This window comes from Epinephelus lanceolatus, chromosome 3 (genome assembly GCF_041903045.1).
Source record: "Epinephelus lanceolatus isolate andai-2023 chromosome 3, ASM4190304v1, whole genome shotgun sequence".
NCBI classification, from domain to species: Eukaryota; Metazoa; Chordata; class Actinopteri; order Perciformes; family Serranidae; genus Epinephelus; species Epinephelus lanceolatus.
In genome coordinates, this window is record NC_135736.1 from 9,481,827 (window position 1) to 9,494,656 (window position 12,830).

At 43.8% G+C, this 12,830-nt stretch overlaps 1 protein-coding gene across 2 annotated transcripts in view; it reads right to left on the bottom strand.

Annotated features, from left to right (window-relative positions):
* Nucleotides 1–11,030, bottom strand: part of pcdh7a (protocadherin 7a) — a 57,505-nt gene extending 46,475 nt beyond the window's left edge. The window contains exons 1-3 of one of the 2 annotated variants that reach the window (XM_033624453.2): nt 10,573–11,030; nt 8,477–10,431; nt 5,551–6,727 (exon numbers count right to left, since the gene is read on the bottom strand). In XM_033624453.2, the coding sequence (XP_033480344.1) occupies nt 5,551–6,727; nt 8,477–9,900 (2,601 nt within the window). In that variant the 5' untranslated portion in view covers nt 9,901–10,431; nt 10,573–11,030. Of the gene's footprint in view, nt 1–5,550; nt 6,728–8,476 lie in introns of both variants that reach the window. The other variant, XM_033624452.2, reaches the window with a different exon arrangement.
* Between the last annotated feature and the right edge of the window lie 1,800 nt (nt 11,031–12,830).

Here is a 12,830-nt window from a genome sequence, read left to right on the forward strand (position 1 = left end):
TCATTCTGCAGCCCTGACACCTCGTCTCAGAGCTCATACGACAATTCCTTTGGCCTGTCAAGGCTGCAAATTATATACTCGTGTAATCCCTGCTGCCTTAAGAACGGTGGGTAATAAGGCTCGCAGGAATGAACGGGAGAGAGACAGAGAGCGAGGAGAGAGAAAAGTTCCATTTGAGCCCATACGGTTTGCTATAGGGCTGGGCAATATTTTACTATTATATCATATATGAGACTAGACATCGTCTTAGATTTTGCATATCATAACATCGCAATTGTTTCCCTTCCTTGGTTTTAAAGGAGTACTTCGCCTACTAAATGACAATGTGTTTATCAGCTAGTCATGCCGTGTGACCTTGAATTCAGGAAGAAAACTTTGTTGTTCTTGCATGCCTTCATTTGAAATGGTGAACATATTAACAGTGCTGGCAGGGTTACTTTTAAAACACATTCCACTACAGACTACTGAATACATGCCCTAAAATGTCATTTGCAATGTAATCCATTAGATTACTCAAACTATGTAATGTATTCTCAACACTTTGGATTACTTTTGGAATACTTCAAAATTGAGCTCATTTGTTTGGGTCTTATATTTCCAAGTGTCCTGGCTGTACATCTCCTTTGTCATTGTCCTCTGGCAGCTGCAATGCACACACTTATTTAAAAAAAAAAAACGTTAATGGAAAATACGTGCCTCATATGAAACATAAATCGTGTCCTAACAGCAAGTAAGCGTCACTCTCTGTCCACAGTGAATCCATTAAATATGCACTTCTGTTACATCATGCAAACAAACCATGTGGGTCATCTATTAGCTGTGAGCCCGACTGGAGATGTAACCACTTCAAAGATGCGTGAGAATCTTTCTACATTTGTATGTTTTAAAACATAAAATACATTTAATTTGTGATATCTATATAGCCAACAAAAAGCAGGTTGTTATTAGCGATAATCATTGGCCAGAAACTTTCAGCCCCCTGGCGATCTCTCTACAGCCAGATGCCACTTTGTTTAGGTTTTTATAGTTAAAATAGGAGGTGCTGTGTAGATAACTTTATAAATCAGCCATTTCTCGTCCACTGCGGAGCTTTCAAATCGAGCAACAGGAGTAAACAGAAACAAGGTCTCCGCCAAAAGTTCAGCTCAAAATGGCAGCGCTGCATTGCTCATGGCCAACTCGCACATTCACCTAAAAAAAAAAAAGAAAACAATCTGTAAAACAAACAAACAACTAAAACTGTAAATGTAATGGACTTAAGTGACTCATATTTTGTATTTTAAATACATAACTTAGTTACTTATATTCTGTAACTCCCCAACCCTGCATATTGAGTTACTGATTGATTGAGGACAATGGTTAACAACAGCAAAACTATTGCTCCCACTAAGTCCCATTTATTCAGTATGCTCAATACTTGACAAACACCTGCATTTTTACTTAAAACCCTTAGTATTGCACTATACTGCATGGATTGTGTGAAAGTTTGTAAATGGATGTTTTGATATAGTTTTGCTGTTGCTTAATGTGGACCCCAATCAATCAATAAATCAATATGTTCGCCATTTTCCATGGAGGCATGTGAGACAGTCAGAGTTTTCTTCGAGAATTCAAGGTAACACGGCATGACCAACTGATTTACAAATGGTCATTTTGTTGGTGAAGTGTTCCTTTAAAGGTTGCTTTACAGTAAAATGTCATTTTCTGAATTGACCATACTGATCTATAATTTACCTCTACTCACTTAGTCATTATATACATATTACTGATAAGTTGTTGATGATTTGTCAAAAATGTCATTTTCTCTTTCGCCCTAGTTTGCAATAACCAAATCAAAAAAACTACAGTATCACCTGGAGTATTGGTAATACTCCAGAGAGTGCTGCTCACACAACTGCACTGTGTAACTTGATTATTACATTATCCGAGGCATATTATTAGACTCTCTCATATAGAGCCACATTATTCACTCGCACTTCTCGTTACCCCCGAGCTAAGAACGGGGCTGTGTTATATTTCATTGTTTCATCACCATCTATCTCTGGGTTAAGTTTCATTGTTTTTGAGCAGAGTTGTGTTTGCTTCTTTTCCATTATTCCGCTTCTACTGCAGAGGGCCTCTCCGCCAGGCTCCGCTCTCTCCTCAGCCCCATTGTTCTTCTTTTGCCTGCAGTATTCCTTTCCATTCTCATTCTGCTGGGCATCTCCCTGGCTTAGCGCATCCCCACGCTGTCTGCCGTATTGTGTGTGCAAAACACAGAGAGAAAATAGCGATGCAGTGCCATATGTGTGTACACTGTGACAGAACAGCCAAGTTTTTGTGTGTTGGGAGTGTGCATGCAGGCATATGTGACGGAGAGAGGCATTAGTAGGGTGTATGGCTGTGTGTCAAGTTACAAGCTAAGTGCAAGCTATGTATAGTCGTCCAAGTGCAGGTGTGTATACTGTACATGTGCGTGGGCGGGTGCATGCAAGACTGTTAAGTGTTCAGCAGGATAAGCGCAACAGCCAGCTCTACCGCCGTGTTGGAGTGCATCCCTGTGACGCATCCCAAACTCCCAGTGGAATCTTCCATTCTGCTGCATGAGCTTTGTTCCGGCTGGGCTTAACACCACCATCTATCTGCTCCACTCTCCAGGGACTCTGCTATCTGCATGTCACTGCAGATGCCGATGCTGCGACCACGGTGAGGAGTTCTCCCCTGACCACACTATTGACCCAGGTGCCCAATCTTAGTTGTAGCTCGATGCATCCACAGAACAGAGAGCCGCAGTTTGGTAATTGTTAGCTATTATTCATGTTCACAGAAGGCTGACTGTACATATTTAAAGACATGGAAAAATTCCACATATCAAGATTAAAAAACCCTCTTGATATGAGATGAAACACAAATTGTAAGAATGTGAAAATATCACCAAGAGCCTTAATCAGATTCACAATGGAGTGTACTTCTCATGTACAAAGTTCTCCAAATGACAGCCATGTCTAAAATACCACAACTATTTCTAAGTCATTCTTTCTCGAGCTCAAACTCTGCAGTATCATATTGTAGCTAATTACCCAACATGTGGTTCACCCAGTACTGTTGGATAGAAGAGACTGGAGTCATTTTCTGCCGCGGTGCTGCAGCAGAAGCAGACGTTTTCCTTCCCTAATTACATCTGGCATCCATCCACCACTCAGTTTGACTTCATTATGAGATGGAGGTATTCTCTCTTCAATGACTTCTACTCAATTACTCCGCCAAGTTCCTCCCTACAATCAAACTAAACTACGCATATTGTAATCAAAGACGGCTTTTATACTGGGCTTGGACATATTACACCCTATTGTTCGATTCAATGGCCCCGGTCATTTAGGCACACTGCAGTTAATTCCACCCGTCAACACCATTGTTCCACCGCTTACCAAGTGTTCTGTTCTAATCCTCACCCCCTTGATTGTTCAATTTGTACTTTTCATTCTACCCTTAAGTGAAAGCCTTACATTCATGAGGTGTTCTACATACCGGCTGGCGCTCAAATACGACACCTTCTATCTGTGCTCAGTCGTGCGTCTTTGTGTAACAAAAAAAACATCACTGCAATGACACACAGCGTTCTTTTTTTGGAGGCCAGGTTGCCTCCATATGAGGTGAGTCAAAACTCTCAGGTTGTCATTATACAGAAGGTGTTTTTCTCCTACCAAAACACAAGATTTAGCTTTAAGTGCCATTCAAAAACAAGGATGCAGAGAACTCAAGGGGCACACAGAGCACAGTGTTATTGTAGTTGCTATGCTACCCTCTAGTATGGCTATATAGTAACATAATTGAAAATGAAAAATGAGCCAAAGTTTACATTATGTACTTGGAAATCATACATGTTTTTAGTAGAAACAACTAGGAAGGCACCACGAAATGCAAACTTTTCAGTACAGACACTTTTCCTCCAAACATCTGCACAATAAGGTGTGTCCTCTGAGATCACAGTCCTCGGTTGATTTTTTCACACAGACAAGGTGCAATAAAACACCTTTTTTCGAGTGTTGGCGGGATGGCATGGTATTTTGGGCAACCAACACAATCTGTGTTTGACACATTTTTGGAGATATGCATCTCTTATCTGTCTGACTGCTCTTTCCCTCTTAAATGTCTCAGAGCTAACTTAGGCTCCCACTGCTTACGTCACGTTACATGCACAGACCTGACAGCTGAAGACCTTTTCCTCAGAGAAAATATGAGAATGTGTTCTAAACCAAGTTTCAAGTGGGGGGTTAAAACCACAAGCTGTTAGTTTCAGAACAAACGCTGCAACCACAAGGCCACTGAGGCGATTTAATTATTAGTCAATACAAATTACTTTACCCACACCAGAGACCAAGTTTTAGTAATTATTACCTGCCAACATTTATGGCTCAGTTGAACATTTTTTAAAGCATAATGGGAAGTTCGTTTGATTAATACATTGAGGGCAGAGAAGAAAGGAAGATTTCCGCCAGTGTAACGTACGCTAAATTTGAACTCATGTTATTTCTGGTATCTCGGTAATGCCTTTGAGTCTAGTCAATTACCTTTTCACTTCAATGTGGATCTTTCAAGCCAACTCTAATCTAAATCACACAGATTCATTCAATAATAGCCAATGTGCTAGTACACACATATTTCACACTCCCTTTATTCCCTCCCTGTAAACATTATTCATTCAAAGATTATAGTGGCTTTCAGTTACTTTCCTCTAAGTTTGACCACTTGTTCTGCTCAGAATGGGCTGCCTGACACAATGAAAACTCCCAAACCTCATCAATATTCAGGCATATAGTGAAGAGACACTGCTAAAGTACAATTTCTATTCAAATGAACATACTTCAACCTACTCTGTATTGAAAGGCCAGAACTGGGACATCTCTAACACACTCACCCTTAATACTCGCTCTCTCGCTACCTCTCTCTCTCTCTCTCTCTCTCTCTCTCTCTCTCTCTCTCACACACACACACACACACACACACACACACACACACACACACCTAATGCTCTCAGCTCTGAGTTCAATGTACCATAAAAGAAGAACCACTCCAGTAATAACAGTTATTTTAACCACATAGTCATTATAAGAATGCATTCTGGACAAAGAACATTCAAACTACAAAGAAGCAGGCATTGCCAATAGCCTTCAAAAGAGGGCTTCTTTATCTGGGACAAATATAGACACAATTATTTCCTCAAAAATGGGCAGAAAATTGCAACACCATGCAGACTGTAGAAATTGTGCATTTATCTCATTCTATCAAGAAAATAATCTTACCAGTTTTAGTTTAAACAGCCACAATCAGTTGTCATTACCACCCTCCTCCATTGTAATGTGTTATCAGAGTGGCCATTATTTGAATGGATCAAAGGACAATATCATCACTGTCATTATGGGTTATCATTTACCAACTGTGTTGATTAATAGAGGTCTGCACACATCAAAATAGCACAGAGGGTTTCATTACCTTTTCTACTTCAGACGTATTTCATTCAAGGTATTTTTTGATGTTGCTGAAATATATATCTTTACATATAAAGATTACCTGTGCATCCACTAGGGTGGCATTGGCCAAGCTCTCGTTGATGAAGACATGGACCAAGGCGGTGGCACAGAGAGAGGGGGCCCCACTATCATTGACCCGGACAACCAAGCGATGCAGACCTCTGTGGCGCCGCTCAAGAGGTTCTGCCAGGGTGATCACTCCATTGGTGTGGCCAATTTCAAACAGTCTGAAGGGATTTCCCCCCACTAGAGCATAACGAAGGTCTGCATTTGGGCCGGTGTCTGAGTCTACAGCTGTTACAGTCCTGACGATGGTGCGGGCACTGCTTGCAGGTGGAAGTAGGGTGTAGGATTCATTGGCTGGAGAGGTGATTGAAGGGGCGTTGTCATTTTCATCAGTTACAAAGAGCGAGACAGTGGCAGTGGCAGTTTTGCGAGGCTCCCCTCCATCCACAGCCCGGACACGGAAGGTGTAGGTAGAAAGCTTTTCACGGTCAAATGATGCAGAAGAGAAGATAGTTCCTGTGTTGTTTTCAATGGAAAACACCTCTTCACGCTCCTTCTCGCCATCTTCTCCTTCTCCATTCTCTCCTGTCTTCTTCTCGTCAGCTCCATCCATCTCCACAAACAGACTAAGTTCTGCGTTCTCGCCTTCATCAGCATCAGTCACAGTGACCATGCCAACTGGGCTGTTGGCGAGCAGGTTCTCTTTCACGTAGAATGTAAAGATTTCCTGAACAAACTTTGGTGCATTGTCATTTCGGTCTGTCACCTGAATGACAACAGTTGCAGAGCCTTGCAGAGAGGGGGTACCCTTGTCCTTGGCGATAACCCGGAGTTCATATCTCTCTCGCTGCTCACGGTCCAGAACCCCGGTGGCACGGATATCTCCATTATCTGCATCTATGTAAAATGGCCCGTTACCAGCAGGGTCCAGGGAGTACGCAATCTCAGCATTCTTGCCGCTGTCTGCGTCCGTGGCTACCACAGTGACTACCCTTTCCCCAGGTGAATTGTTCTCAGCAAAGTGGACCTCCACAACACCCTGGGCGAAGGTTGGGGCATGGTCATTGATGTCTACCACTCGCACCATCAGTGAGCTGTTGCTGGACAGACTGGGGCTGCCAGAATCTACTGCCACAATGGTAACGCTGTACTCTTTGGTGGCCTCGTAGTCCAGCAAGGCAGAAGTATGTAAGAAGTATTTTTTCTTATTCCTGTGAAAATAATTAGAAAATATATTTCATGAATGTATTAGCAGCCCTAGATGTTAATTTTACACATCTTGTCGTCAAAGTAGTCATAGAAAATATTACTGCTAATATTTTGCCAGTAGTCATTGTGCTGATCTTTTTATGGGGAATGTTCTATTATATATTAACAAAATATCACAAATTAGTGAAAATTTCTAATTTTCATTCCACGGGGGCCAAGGCAACATCCTAAAAAATGCCTTATTTCCATGTCCAACCAACTGTCCAAAGCCCAGAGATATGTAGATTACAATAATTTGATACAAAGGCAAGCAACAAAATCTCCAATTTAATTTAAGAAGCAGGGACCCAAAAAATTAGTGGAATATTTCCTTGAAGCGCTGAACCGATTGTCAAAATAGCTGGCAGTCAATTTTCAGTCAATAGACCAATCGATTAACCAACTAATCATTTCAGCTCTAGTATGCCTTGGTCTTTAATAGACACTTGATTTTAAGAGATCTCCCCGATTGACTGCAGTCATCTGCAGAGAGACAATAATGGTGGAAAAACTGTGACAGATTTTTTTAATTAAATCTCTTGATCGATTTGCTGAAGAGCTCTCATGATCATTACTTTGACTAAAATTCCTTTAGTCAAGGACAGCGCTTTACAACAAACCAGCCTTACTGCACAGGTGTCATAAGCAGTGACACTGATATCCTAAGATGGCCTTCACTATTTTACCTTACTCTGTCCATTCAATAGCTTTAGGAAGTATCTTTACAGTTGACTGAAGAGTACTGACATTTGCAGCCTACACGGCAATAATATTATTATTAAAAAGTCTAAAGCCCTTGACTTAGATGAATATTTGCTCAAAGTTTACAGACTGTATTCTAACTACTCTGTAGCCTTAGTGAATGAGTGGCACCACTTGAACCAAGCTTAAATGAAATCTGCATGCAACAACACTCCACACTTCTCTGAATTCTCTGTGGGAAAATAGAAATTGTAGTAATTCCTCCTGGAGCAGTAGAGTGGGTGAGACTTAAAGCAACTGTATGATGAATGTGAAGTTGTCAAGGTCAGAGAACATACGGTATAAAAACAGTCTCAGCCCCTGGTAAAAAGACTTACGGTTCGTCTGTGAATAATGTTAACTTTTACATTTGCTAACTCTTCACAAACATTATACAAACTTGGGAAGCTACCTAGGAATGAGTCAAGAAGTCTCTTCAAATCAGTGTATAGGTCCTGAATATCTCTGAATTAAGGACAGTCTAGTAGAGAATTTAAGAACAGACTGCTAAATGTCATGTTAATGAACCAGTGTCTAAACATTTTGGCCATTTCCTTAATGAATAATAACCCATTTAAAATGAATTGTTCCTTGGGTTTGTGAATCTGGTGCTTAATGGCACATATCCAAATAATATTTGCTTATCATGTGCATTGTTGTTTTTGTCCCCCCCTTAGGTAAAGTGGTGCATTATACTGAGCTCCTATTTAAAATGCATCATTACTTCATGATTACCTCATCATTAGTTAACCATTTTGTGTTCCCTCAAGAAAAGTAGTGCATCATCCCAGCCAAATGACAGGGGCTGATTATTAGATACAGGTTCATCAGTATCTAGCAGTCTGTTTTCAAGAAACTAACTATTAATTGTAGTCCTTATTCAGAGTAATTTAGGAAGTGCTTATTTATAAGCAGTAATGACTGAGCATCTCTGTAGCTTACTGTGATGGGTTACCTTTAGTTTGGCTTACCTGTCAAAGGCTTCATCTGCAGGTAGGGGTGGGAGTGCTGTTTCGCCAGCTGGCTTCAGTGTGAATGGGACATCTCCTACAACTGTGCACGTCACTGCCCCATTCTCTCCCTGGTCTCGGTCTGATACCTGTACCAGAGCCACTGGCGTATCCACCAGGACATTCTCCGGTACTAACGCTGCTCCATCTCGAACAGGGATCCTTCCAATCTTTCGGATCTCTACAACTGGAACGTTGTCGTTTTCATCCCGGACAGCCAAAATTACAGTGGTGCGATCAGTGCGGGGTGGCTGACCCCGGTCTCTGGCCGTTACTGTGAACCTCAGTTGAGCCACATCTTCCCTGTCAATCCTGTGAAGGACGCTGAGCCATCCAGTCGCCTCGTCCAGCCGCAGGAGTCGCCTGACAGATTCAGTGGCCGCTCCAAAGACATACTCCACCTGCCCGTTGACTCCAATGTCACGGTCTGACGCTCTGACCTGGAGGACAGGTGTACCTGGAGGAGCATTTTCAGCCATTTCTGCCTCATATGTGGACCTCTCGAACTGTGGGCTGTTGTCATTCACATCAGTGATGGAAACACGAAGCAGGGCTTGGGAGGAACGTGGTGGGTTCCCTCCATCCCGAACCCTGAGAACAAGCTCATATGAGTCTTTTTGCTCACGATCCAATGTGCCTTTCACAATGAGCTGTGGCTGTTTTTCACCATCTGGTATATCTGCAACTTGTAGTTCGAACACAGTGCTCCTGGGTCCTCCTCCATTATCTCCACTTCTACCCCTCCGGTCCCCAAGTCCATCCACTCTAGCAATGGGGTTCCCTCCTGTTGTGCGTCTTGCTGCACTTGACCCAGCTGCACCATCTTGGATCAGCTCATAGCGGTCAATACCGTTCCGCCCAAAATCCCTGTCTGTCGCTGTGGGCAGCAGGTAAAGGGTTCCTATTGGGCGATTCTCCTCAACTGAGAGCTGGAGCACAGGTGAGGGGAAGGAAGGTGTGTTGTCATTGATGTCTGTTATGACCACCCGGCCTTCAAACAGGTCCACCCAGCTCTGCAGTGGCCCTATCACTGACACCTCAAAGTCCAAGAAACACTCATTCTCATCAAATATCATCTGGCACTGTGGGAGCTTCTCTCTGTCGATGCGCCGCGGGCCTGTTGTCAGCTCACCTGTCACATTGTCAATCTTGAAGAACTCTGAGCCGCTCTCCAGGGCGAAGGTGACATCCCCGCTGCCCGTTCCTGCCGTGAGGCCCAGGTCTGCGGCCACGTTGCCTATCTTGACGTCAGGTGGGCCCTCCTCCGCCACCCGGTACCGGAGAGCTGAGTCGGCACCCGGTAGCTGAGTCAGCAGCTGCAGCACTAAGACCACGAGGCTGAGAGCCTGCGCCGCGGAGGAGTGCACTGCACCAAGCCTCTGCATGGCTCCCTCTTCCTCTCGCCTCTCTCCTTCCCGCTGTCTGCCTCTGAGCTGCGGTTTGTCTTTTCTTTATTGGTGTTTTGTGGTCTGGTGTAGCTCACAGCGTGGGTGTTTGATTTATCCTTTCTTACCTTCTCCCTATCGCTCTCTGCGGACTGCCGCCTGAGGTCCGGGGAAAAGCTTCCGCACTCTCACTGTAGTTCACTTCAGCGGTGCAGGCTCCTTTTCTTTTATTCCCCTCCAATACTCTGCAGTGCTTTTTTCAACTTCTATAATAATAATTTCTTGCTGGGCTGTTCATGCCACGAAGATATCAAAAAATCCATCCTGCTGCGTAAAAAAGGGAACAACTAATTCATCAGCCTTTGATTAATCCACTTCACTCTTTCTTTGCCGTAAATCGGCGAGCTATCCCGCTGTCACCCGAGGACGCTTATCAGTTCATAATGCCATTTGTAAGTTCTTTTTATTCCAGTCACATTCGGGACAGCGGCTTTTCTCGCGTTTTTCACAGTTAGAAACTGCAATGCAGCACTGCACAAAAGGAAGAAAAAAAAAAAAACACAACACTGCTCAGCTCTCCGGACGCCGAGGAAAATTAACTCATCCCCCCCAAAAGAGGAAATCAGTTTTAAAAAAAAGTCTTTGGGATGATGCTACTGGATCTTTTCTTACCTTCAGATCCAGCTGCGTTTTTTCCTCTTTTTCCCGCAGTGGAGCAACGTGCCAAGCCGTCGGATTCCTTCACGTAAGTTATGAGGAGACAAGAGTGCTTTTCAGAGCGAGTTTCTCTTCATATATATTTTCCCCTCAATAAAACTAAAAAATCAGAGCCTGTCTTGATGGGCTAAAAATGGAGATTCCGACATCACCATCATCATCATCATCATCATCATCATCATCAGTTTAGCGTAATCCTATGCAGCCTGTGTTCGGGATGGATGTCTCGGTGATGGACCGAGTGTAGATGCGTCTTTTTCCAAGAGTCCCGCATTCTCTCTCTCTTCCTCTCTCTCTCTCTCTCTCGCTCTCTCCTCCACATGCGCCTCCTCCTCCTCCTCCTCCTCCTCCTCTGGCTTTTTTTCCCTCTCACCTGCACTGCTTGGGACTGCTGCTGCTGCCGGTCTCCAGCGATGCTGCAGTCTCTCTGCCTCCTCTCTCTCTCTCTCTCTCTCTCTCTCTCCTCGCTACTGCAACATTTTTTTCTCCCCGGCCGCGTAACTCGATCGCTGAGCTGTAACGGGAGAGGCAGCAGAGGCGGTGTTGGGTCGCCGTGTGTGTATGTCGGTTACCGGGGACAGACCTCACCTCCCCCTGTCATATAGGAAGATTAAATGGCTTGGTGTCCCGGCTGCTGACAGCTCCTGGTGGGAAAATATCTTTATTCACACATTCATACAAAGGACAAAGAGAGACGGGGAAGAAAAGAGAGTGATCTGGCTTTAATACAAGTCAGCTCAGTGCTCAGTCACATTTCTGCTGGTGCAGCTTTTTTTTTTTTTTTTTTTGCTGGGGCAAGTGTAGAAGGCTTCATTCATTCTTTTCTGCAGGAGACAGAAATGGTCACATACTCTGATGGGAAATTACAGTGATGCTCAAGGCCTGCAGTAATTTATACTGTAGGCTAGTGGAACACAAAGTACACTGTCTAGCCTAATGCCTATAATCCACTGGTCATTTATATCCCACTATTACAACTAATATTGCAATGGCAAAATAAATAACAACAAAAATAAAAGCATATACATACTCTATATTCTTATTATTTCTTATGATACTCAGACATGCTCTGCGTTTCTTTGTTGGCAGTAACCTGCACCTTATACACACACACACAAGCATGCACACACACTGCCGTGAGGATGTTGTCTCTCGGCGGACCGACCTGCTCGGTGAGGAGCGCAATGCAGCATCGGTCTGCTGCTATTGAACACTACCGGGGCTTCCACGCTGCTGCTCTGTTAAACCCCCTCTGCATTTCTGATTTCCAAGCCAGTCAGGACTCAACTGTCTGCGCCACCCGGCCTGGCTAGAAAGTAGGGAGATCCTCCCTAAAATAATGTTATTGACCAAGAGAGTGTACCGGCTATTAGTGAACAGTTTATGTCTGACAGAGAGCAAACAGAGACTGACCAACTGCAGAGAGAGGTCATGTATCTTTATCTCTCTTGTATGCCCCCCATCTCCCAGTCCTGTCTCCCCGACTTTCCCCCTATGTTTCTCACTTCCCTTTGCATCTCTCATTCTCTCAGCTGCACCAGGAGGAACTTGTGCGTGTGTGTGTTTATGGGCCAATATGCTTAGCATTCCAAAGGCATCGGCACGCGTCCGCTCCAAGCGCACCCACGCCCTCTGTCGTTCGACCTACGCGCGCTTTTATTTCCCTCGAAATCAGTCGGGGATTCGCCCCGTGGTGTGTGCGCGCGTGCATTAGCATGCGTGTGAATTCCAATTGAGAGAAAGTTTTGGAGAAAGAGAGATGTATGTGTGTGTATTTGTGTGTGTGTGTGTGTCTTTGCTCCCTGGGTCAGCTCAGTTCACTTTCCCCCTACTTCAGTTGATTTAGAAAAAATTTCAGTCAGATTCGACCTAATGAAAAAAATCATCTAAAATAAATCTGTTGGCCTGAGCGTACTGTTATATCCAACCCATTAAGATATAATTGAGCATGAATCCTCTTTCATCAGCAAATGAGCTGCAGTTTCAATTTGCATATTGAATGAAAAGTGAACTGGTGTGTGTGTGTGTGTGTGTGTGTGTGCGCGTGTGTGTGTGTTCTAGCTAAAGGCAGGATGTTCTTCTTTGGAGAAACATAACCTGGGTTGACATCCGTTATAGCCTAAAGGCCTAATCTACTGTTTGTGCCATCACAAAAGAAGATCACAGCTTCACCACATGGTCTACAAGGATAACTGTGGACAAAATGAAGACAA